Below are 9074 nucleotides of genomic sequence, written 5' to 3'. Positions count from 1 at the left end.
GTGGCAGTCGAGCGCCTCGAGCTGCTCCGTCGTCAGCCCCTTCACTGTGCCCTGCAGCCAAAAAGTAGAAAAATCAGAAATAAAAGAATAAAAGAATAAATAGAAAGGGGAAAACAGAATAGAAGAATAAAAGAATAAATAGAAAGGGGAAGGGGGTACCTGGGTGCCTACGGGCATGAACATGGGGGTATCGCAGACGTGGTGGGGCAGGGTGAGGCGGCCGACCCGCGCTCGCTTCCACCGCGCCACCACCTCGTATTTGAGCGCATGCGGCATCTTCCGGAGCACAGGCTCTCCCACGCCTCCATCCACCATCTCCTTGGCCTCAATCGTCTCAGGTGCCACCTCCATTACTCTCCAATCCCTTTCCGGAAGCTGTGATCAATCGAATAATGATTTGTTCCTTTTTCTTTTCTTTTCTTATTTCAAATCACTTCGGCTATTGAAGATGAGCCATCTACGGCTTCGGAGCTGCGTCGGCCCGGGCACCACTACGACGGCAACATCCCTTGCTTCCTCCTCCTTTTGGGTCCTGCCCCAGCCATCATCGCTCCTTCTTCGGCCTACACGAATTTTGCAGATGCCATCGATGAGCTGCCCCATCGCCTCCGCACGAGGGCTGGCCACCAGCCGAGGTGCAGGCGGCAGCCGTGGCGGTGGCGGCAGCGGCAGGGATCGAGCACAGCAGACCACGCGCCCTCATTCCCAGAAATCTTCATCTTCATCATCATCATCTGCTACGCGAGGCGCTGGTGGCAAGGGCGGAGGTGGCAAGAGCAACGCCGCACGCGGGCCAGGCGCCGCGGCCGCTACGAAGAAGAGAGCGCCATCGGGCGAGGCCTCCAAGGCGCGGCCGGCCGCCGAGGAGGAAGCGCTTGGAGGCGTCGAGTCTGACACCGAACGGTACACGATGCGGCGAGACCCCGTGCTCGCGCTCGTGGGGCTTCCCAACTGCGGCAAGTCCACCCTCTTCAACAGGTGCGCTGTAGTAGCCACGTGTCGTGTGCGTGTCGTGTGCGTGTCGTGTGCGTGTCGTGTCGTGTCGTGTCGCGCGTGTGTCGTGTCAGGGCTAACTAGGCCGATGGTTACGATGGGCAGGCTGGTGAGGATGAACAAGAGCCTGGTCACATCCGAGCCCGGCACCACGCGCGATCGAGTCTACGCCTACTGCGACATCGGCGGCCGATCGGTCATGGTAAGGACTTCCACACACGACCAACTCTTTGACGACGACGGCGTGTAGTGGTGTGGCTGTGGCTTCGATGGGGAAGGCTAATGTTTTGTGTCGGCATCATCGATAGGTGGTCGACACGGGCGGCATGGTGGGCACGGGCGACTTCTTCTCTCCGCTCATCCACGAGCAGGCCCTGGTGGCGATCAACGAAGCCGACATCATTCTCTTCCTCTTCGACTTCCGTGAGGGCGTAACCAAGAAGGTGCCCACCTTCGATGTTATCTACTGTGTGGTGTGTTGTGTGTGTGTGTGTGTGTGTGTGTCATGTGTGCGGTGTGGTGGAGCGTGTGTTGTGCTGACGTGTGCTGCGCAGGATGTGGAAGTGGCGCGAGTGCTGCGAAAGCATGTGCACGACAAGGACATCGTGCTGGTGGCCAACAAGTGCGACAACCCCGACCTCGTCCTGGAGCTCGACGAACGCAACAAAGCCGGACCAACCGGTATGCGAGGCTCAGAGAATTCCCCACTCGCTTTCGACCGAAATCTAACGTCACCCCCCCCCCGCGCCACCGCAGGCAAGCCGGACGACTACTGGCTGCTGGGGCTGGGTCCGGCCATTCCCGTGTCGGCCATCCACGGCGCCGGCGCCGGCGAACTCCTCGACAAGGTCTACGACATCGTGCAGACCAAGTTTCCGGCCGAGGACCAATCGGAAGGCACGCACCAGATCACCACCTCTTCCGATTGGCTCGCTACTGCGGGCCTGGTTAGTTCGTTTAACCAATCGGCATGGTGGTACGGACGTGTGTGGCTGGCTATACAGGCGACGCCGAGGCGGAGGCGGAGCTGGCGCGCAAGCGAATCTCGATCTCCATTGTGGGCCGGCCCAATGTAGGCAAATCCTCTTTTCTCAACCAGGTGCTCGGCCGCGAGCGCGTGATCGTCACCAACGTCGCCGGTGCGTACGCCTCTGCCATGATTTCCGTTGATGTAGTTATCATCATCATCATCATCATCATCATCATCATCATCATCATCATCATCATCATCAGGAACGACACACGACGCGGTGGACCACAGCATCATGTGGCGGGGCAAGAAGCCGCGCAAGCGAAAGCGCCGCGCGGCGAAAGCGACCATGGGCTTGGAAGAGGAGGCGGCGGCGGCGACCACAGAAGGCAAGCAGCAGGACGCAGAAGTGGTCCACGCCGCCGAAGACGATGAAGTCGACGAGCAGGAAGACGATCTCGAAGACGACGAGCAGGAAGACGATCTCGATGACGACGAGCACGAGACAAAAGTCCGAGCAAAGAAGGCTAATAATACAAAACTCAAAGGTACCGCCGCTGTGCGTGTCGTGTCGTGTCGTGTCGTGTACCTTTCATCCGCCGCAAACAATCACCCCACCACCAACCACAGAGCCCGCGGCGAATCCGGACGCCGACGGCGTGCCCATTCGTATCGTCGACACTGCGGGCATCAACCGAAGGGCCACCCACGTCAAGGGTACGCACGCACCGAACTCTGCTGTTTCGTTCGCTGCGCTGGCCTCATGCGTGCGCGGGCGGGCGGGCGCGATTGTGACGTGCAGGGCTTGAGCGGTCGTCGGTGCTGTGGGCCATCAAGTCGATCAACCGCTCCGACATCGTGTTGCAGCTGATCGACGCCACGCAGGGCATCACGGACCAGGACCTGCGCATCGCGGAACACATTCTCAACAGCAAGGCCACCACCATCGTGGTCGTCAACAAGTGGGACATGTCGAAGGAGAGCAAGCAAAAGGTTACTATCTTTTGTATGAATGAGCAGCGAGCCAATTAGCATGATCCTAAAGCTGTGTGTGTCGTGTGTGTCGTGTGTGTCGTGTGTCGTGTGTCTGTTGTGTGTGTCATACAGTGGGAGAAGTACGTTCAGGAGACGCTCAAGTTTATGAAATATGTGCCCATCATGTTCTGCTCGGCCAAGACAGGTTCACACACACAACACACACACACAACACTCGTGTGCTGGCTGACCAATCCTCTCTGTGTGCGGTGAATGAAAAGGCGTCAATGTGAAGGAGACGATCGATCTGGCGATCCGCATCACCCGGGAGAGGGCGCACTTCATCAAGACGTCGACGCTCATGAAGCTCCTCGAGAGCGCCCACACGCGGCACCGGCCCCCGTCCAAGAACGGCCGGCAGCTCAAGATCCGCTACGCCACCCAAGGTCCGGCCCACAACCAATCCATTGCAGCCACCACCCAGCCCCCACGAGCTCACCCGGCTGTCTCGTGTGCGTGTGCGTGTGCGGTGTGTCGTGTGCGGTCGGTGGTGCGTGACAGCCAAGGTGAAGGTGCCGTCGTTCACGTTCTTTGTGAACGATGTTGAGCTGGTGCACTTCACGTACCAGCGCTTCCTGGAGAACGCCATCCGCGAGTTCCACCCCTACACCGGCAGCCCCATGCGCCTCATCTTCAAGGACAAGGAGAAGACCATCGTCTCCTAAGCTCCAATCGTGTTGTAGTAGATGCGCACGTTGTTCACCCAATTTCTGCTGATCTTCTGTGTTTTATGTGGAAATGGAGAAGAACAGGTACGAAGTACACAATTTGGCTGTTGAAGACAGGACCAACAAGGTTCACGCCAGCAGGAAAGCGGACACCGAGCGCGCGGCCGCCAGGAAGAAGCCCGTGGCGACTGAGGCTGACGAGCCATCGCTGCCATCGGAGTTGGCCTGGGTGCCGTACTCGACGAAGCCCACGCTGGGCTTGCTCGCCCGCGCGTAGCCTGGAGATCACCACGCAAACAACCAAAACCTGAGGCTTCCGCTTGGGATGACCCAATGAGGCTGCTGCTGCTGATGTGGTGGGTACCGTTGTAGTCCGTCGTGACGCTGGCCAAGGCAACGCCAGCGCCGCGAGCCGGCGATGAGGCTCCCTAATGACAGGCGCGCGTAAGTGTGAGCCGTTTGTGTGTAGTTGCGAATGAGAGAAGGGACCAGCGCGTGGTACCAGGTAAAAGTCGGTCAAGGGCGAGCTGATGACGGGAACGCGACCGCTGGCAAAGTTGATGAGCGTCGTATTGACGGCCAGGGAGGTGATCGTGGACGACGTGTCGGTACAGTTGGTCGGAATCCTGTTGTTTTAAACAACTGTGAATCAGCAGTGATGATGATGGGCGCTACATGCCAGCAGGGGCAAAGTACGTTTTAACTCCGACCCAGACATTGTTGGAAATGGTCCACGCGCTTCTCTGTCCGGCTGGCCAACCGCAGCACACAAATATGTTTAGATAGCGTTGATAGGCGAGGGGGATGATTGAGGAAGAACGCACACATGCAAGCCCAGGATGGCTTTAGGGAAGTGAGCAGAGAGAGGGTGGTGACGATGATGATGATGACCAACCATGCTAAGTCAGTTCATTACTACATCCACGTCTAAAGCAAAGTGAATGTGGGGTACCTTGGTCCAGATCAGGTTGTTCCTAAATTCATTGCCGGACGGCGTGATGTTCTTTTGCTGCGGCCAGGTGAAGGGTCCGATCTGATCATCATGCCACACAGGGGGGACAGTCAGCATTCGTCATGACTTCAATTCTCTCTCATGTAAGAACGTGTGATGGCGTACTCCGGTGGCGTTCGGGTTCCAGATGGTGTTGTAGTAGATGCGCACATTGTTCACCCAGTTCTGAAAATGTTTGGGGTACACGTCAGAAAAGAATGAAAACCGCACACGCACACGCACACGCACACGCACACGCACGGCATAAGAGGGTGATGTACGCTGCCGCCGTAAAAGTTGGAGATGCCGTTGGTGCCGACGAGCAGGTTGTTCTTGATGGTCACATTGAACGTTGGTTGCGGGTTGGCCTGATTGAAATAAAATGATGCACGCGCAGCACGTCAGACATGAGAGAACATGGGCGCAGGCCGCTCTAGCGCAGTAGTACCGGCCAAGTCTCGGCTCCGACAAGGATGCCGGTCGCCGGCCAGGTGTAGGTCGTGGTGCGGTAGTAGCTGGTGTTCTTGGAGTAGATGTAGTTGCTGTCGATCACCACGCCGTTCGCATTGTCCACGTCTGTTGAGTCATTTTTTGCAGACCACATCAGTGTGCGTCAGTGTAAGTATACACTGGCGCGGCAGTACGTACAGATGTTGACAGAGTAGGTGTCGTAGACCACGTTGTGCCTGACCACACAGCCGGTCACCTCGAAAAAGAAAAACGCGGACCATCCGTCAGTTGAGTCGCTTTTTGTCTTCCCAATCGATTGTGCCCCCATGGCGGTGAAGACGTACCTGGATGCAGTCGATGCCCTCGCCCCAGCTGTTGTAGACCTTGTTGTACTCGATCACCCAGTTCTTGTTGAACTTGGTGGTCGACGAGCACGAATCGCTCCTGAATGAATGAATGATTGTGGTGGGATTGAGTAAGTCGCACCGGTGTTTCAGGCATGAGCTGCGGTGGTGGTGGTGGTGGTGAGCGGCGAGGCATACGAGACAACTTGCGACCAGGACCCAAATTTGCCGGCATAGTTCTGCATGCAGCCATTGTAGACCGTGTTGTTGCGAATCACCACGTTGTCGCCACACCCTCCGATTCCTCTGTTGTGGCATAGGCAAGAACTTTGGTTAACCAGAGTTGCCCCATTCATGGATGCCGCACCACGTTCACTGGCTGGCGTTGGTACCTGATCTGTACGTCGTGGACCTCACAGTTCTGGACGACCGAGTCACTGTTGTAATAGAACGAGATACCTGTTTTGTTGGAAGCGTGACGGGTGAATGAAGGTGTCTAGTCCAGCAATTTTAGATCAAAAAGAAGTGCGGTGCTGTGCTGAGAGGAGATGTAACGCACCGGACTGAGAAGACTTGCGAACGATGATGTTGTCCAACACGACAAAGTGGCACAGGTTGAGCCGCACAAGTCCCTTGGGGATGGACCAGGTTTAAGCTGGGCTTGTTGCCGTGATGTGAGGGTTGCAGGTGGGCGCAGACGAACCTGGTAGCCGCCGGGGTTGGCGGTGGTGCCGTCAACAATGGCACGCGTGCCAGGATAGCTGGTGATGGTGATCGGTTTGTCTTTCGTGCCCTGTACATATGGTGGATTCACCATTATTGTTCAACAATCAACCAACAGTTCGTGCTATATTGCCTTGGTGGTCCCCCCGGTGAGACAACATGAACGTACATTGATGTTCTGCAGGGTCTGCACCGTGGTGAACGTCCCTGTGTGGAATATAACTTAAAATTAAGATAACACGGCACGCGCTATCTAGATCTAAATAGCAGCCCTACCGCGCATGTAGACGATGTCGCCCGGCTTGACCTTGGTGCTGTAGATGGCGTCGAGTGAGGTGAAGTTGCCCTTCCCGCTCGCATCCACCACCCACGTCGTCTGCAGATATATCATGGGACCCAATGAGCCAATTGCACATCAGTACCAGCACCAACACCATATCCCAAAGTTGAGTGCCTTACCGCTTGCGCGTGTTGGACCAGGAGGAGAGACAGGGCAAGTAGCGCGAGGCCGAGGCCAGAGTACCGCGGCCCGAGCAAGAAGAACGGCTGCATCATGTTGTAGACTTCAAGAATTAGGCGAGGTCTGTTGGTATGTTGGTTTTGTGTGTGTTGGTGGCCCGGTAGGTGGTATTGGGTAGCCCGAGGTGGTGGGGATTGGTGCAATAGCCCGGTCTATCTCCGCCTAACTCCCGCGAGTGGTTGATGGCGATCCCCAATGATGATTGCACCACAACAGCAACCCCAGCTGCGGGGGGGTGTCGATCCCTGTCGGATCTTTGGCTTCTTAATTTTCTTTGAGGCGATCCAGAATGATGATCCCACCACAACAGCGGGGGGGTGTCATCCCTGTCGGGTCTTTGGCTTCTTATATTTTTTTTTATGGACCTCATGAGGGTCCAATCAGGCCAAAGGCGAAAAAAGAATGAAACAACAACTGCAACTCCTGGAAACTCTTGGAATTCTCCTGCAGCCTTGCTATCCAGATTGCCCCCTCTTGTGGGATGATGTCCACTGGCTCACACACTATCACATCACAATCCCATCTGCCTGCCCTGATCACAGGTGTCCCAGATAATCTCCTGTGTGAGCAGAATCCTGATGCAGAGCTTGGGTAAGCAGAAGGTGATGGTTGGTAATTGTGCATGTGGCCAGGCTGCTTGCAGCAAGTGCCACATGAGGAAGAATCAGTGGTCTTGGTCTGTGTGGAACTTGAACTTGAAGGACATAGATCACTCAGCTCTGGGGTGCAGTACACCTTGACAAAGGCCTGGGCCATGAGTGGCTCAGTTAGGAGCTTGCTAAGCTCAACACCATCAAGAAGAGAAGATGGCAGGTGGGGATGTGTTGTGAGTTTCCCGCCAGTGTCAATGGCTGGATTTATCCTAACTTGGATCCAAAACCCAACAGAAACAGTCAAAGGGCAGGAAGGTACTCACAAACTAGAAGATGGCGACCGCTGACAAGGGAGTGGTGCTTGTGACCGGAGCGTCGGGCTTCATTGCGGGAAGCGTGGTCCAGCTGCTCCTCGAGCGTGGCTACAAGGTGCGAGGCACCGTGCGTAGCCTCGCCGACGAGACCAAGGTGAGCCACCTGCGCGAGCTCTTCCCCGCGCTCCAGCTCTTCGAGGCCGACCTTCTCACCGAGGGCAGCTTCGACGAGGCCTGCAAAGGTTACCTCCCCTCCCAAATTTCAGGATCGATCATCTTCACGTTTTTGGCGCTACACAAAGATTATCAACGTCAATTAAATCAACAATTGTTGATTTACTGAGTGTGCTGAATGTGGATGTTGGTGACATAGGAGCCGACTACGTGATGCACACGGCGTCGCCCTTCCAGATTACCGTGAGCGATCCTCAGAAGGATCTGGTCGACCCGGCTCTCAAGGGCACGCTCAACGTGCTGCACGCCGCTGCCAAGTCGGGCACCGTCAAGCGCGTGGTGGTTACCTCCTCCTGCGCTGCCGTCGCCTGGCAGGCCACGCCTCCCGATGACAAGGTTAGTCACAACGCACAACGCACAACGCACAACCAAGGATTGGGGTTAACACACACACATACAGGTGTGGACCGAGGAGGACTGGAACGAGGACTCGACGCTGGAGAACGCGCCCTACAGGCTGAGCAAGACGCTGGCCGAGCGGGCCGCGTGGAAGTTCGTGAACGAGGGCGAGGGCAAGGGCAAGTTCGACCTGGCCGTGATCAACCCGTCGTTCGTCCTCGGCCCGCCCCTCTCGGCCCGCACTGACAGCGAGAGCGTGCGCGCCGTCAAGGGCTTCCTCTCCGGCACCTTCAAGAAGGACGGCTGCCGCCCCTCCTGCTTCGGCTGCGTCGTACGTCACCTTAACCTCTCACCGCCACCTTAACCCTAACTGTGTGCGTCGTGTCGCCTGTCGTGTCGTGTTGATTAGGATGTGAGGGATGTGGCGTTGGCGCACGTGGTTGCGATGGAGAAGCCTGAGGCCGGTGGTCACAGGTTCATCGCGTCGTCGCCCACGGGCATCTCGCACCTGGAGCTGGTCGAGATGCTGCGCGCCGACCCCGAGCTGGCCGCCTTCCGCGACCGTCTGCCCACCACCGAGAGCGCGCCCGTGACCCACCGCCCCAAGTACAGCCGCAGCAAGGCCGAGCAGCAGCTGGGCATCACCTTCACGCCCATCGAGAAGTCCGTCACCGACATGGCCAAGGCCCTGATCTCCCTCGGCATCGTGCCGCAGCGATGATGATGAGCCAGCAGGGTCAGTGGGCTAATGGGTGCTAGATAGCTGTCTCATTACACTCAAGACTTTTCATCCACGAAATAAAATCATTTTCTGTCTACTCTGTTCTTTTCACTTTTTGTGCACCTTTTGCCATTCATGCTCGCCAGCACTGTTGTCTGGGGAACAAGGCGTTCGAAAAG

At 56.8% G+C, this 9074-nt stretch overlaps 4 protein-coding genes across 4 annotated transcripts in view; 2 read left to right on the top strand and 2 right to left on the bottom strand.

The window, feature by feature from the left end:
* ACA1_141560 (queuine trnaribosyltransferase subfamily protein) overlaps positions 1 to 351 on the bottom strand; it is a gene marked incomplete at both ends in the record, with an annotated part of 944 nt that extends 593 nt beyond the window's left edge. The window contains one exon of the mRNA XM_004349525.1: positions 160 to 351. Coding sequence (XP_004349575.1) covers positions 160 to 351 — 192 coding nt within the window. The remainder of the gene's footprint in view (positions 1 to 159) is intronic.
* A 238-nt stretch (positions 352 to 589) lies between these two features.
* On the top strand, positions 590 to 3663 carry ACA1_141550 (ribosome biogenesis GTPase Der, putative; the record flags this gene model as incomplete). Its single annotated transcript, XM_004349524.1, has 12 exons — positions 590 to 978; positions 1078 to 1195; positions 1302 to 1436; positions 1548 to 1674; positions 1750 to 1944; positions 1998 to 2132; positions 2227 to 2511; positions 2594 to 2680; positions 2766 to 2956; positions 3071 to 3143; positions 3220 to 3384; positions 3500 to 3663. 12 exons carry the CDS (start codon positions 590 to 592, stop codon positions 3661 to 3663), a joined length of 2064 nt encoding a protein of 687 aa, XP_004349574.1.
* A 132-nt stretch (positions 3664 to 3795) lies between these two features.
* Positions 3796 to 6729, bottom strand: ACA1_141540 (uncharacterized protein; the record flags this gene model as incomplete). The annotated part of the gene is made up of 17 exons (XM_004349523.1): positions 3796 to 3944; positions 4031 to 4094; positions 4169 to 4292; positions 4363 to 4409; positions 4619 to 4699; positions 4784 to 4843; positions 4939 to 5025; positions 5106 to 5233; positions 5306 to 5363; positions 5452 to 5551; positions 5650 to 5757; positions 5844 to 5910; positions 6011 to 6083; positions 6155 to 6244; positions 6344 to 6381; positions 6451 to 6550; positions 6634 to 6729. 17 exons carry the CDS (start codon positions 6727 to 6729, stop codon positions 3796 to 3798), a joined length of 1470 nt encoding a protein of 489 aa, XP_004349573.1.
* Positions 6730 to 7620: 891 nt separating this feature from the next.
* On the top strand, positions 7621 to 8895 carry ACA1_141530 (NAD dependent epimerase/dehydratase family protein; the record flags this gene model as incomplete). Its single annotated transcript, XM_004349522.1, has 4 exons — positions 7621 to 7843; positions 7975 to 8171; positions 8236 to 8505; positions 8584 to 8895. 4 exons carry the CDS (start codon positions 7621 to 7623, stop codon positions 8893 to 8895), a joined length of 1002 nt encoding a protein of 333 aa, XP_004349572.1.
* Between the last annotated feature and the right edge of the window lie 179 nt (positions 8896 to 9074).

This window comes from Acanthamoeba castellanii (genome assembly GCF_000313135.1).
Source record: "Acanthamoeba castellanii str. Neff unplaced genomic scaffold scf7180000084708, whole genome shotgun sequence".
Taxonomy (NCBI): Eukaryota; Discosea; order Longamoebia; family Acanthamoebidae; genus Acanthamoeba; species Acanthamoeba castellanii.
Note: the sequence above shows the minus strand (reverse complement) of the source record. Positions and strands in the feature narration are given on the sequence as shown.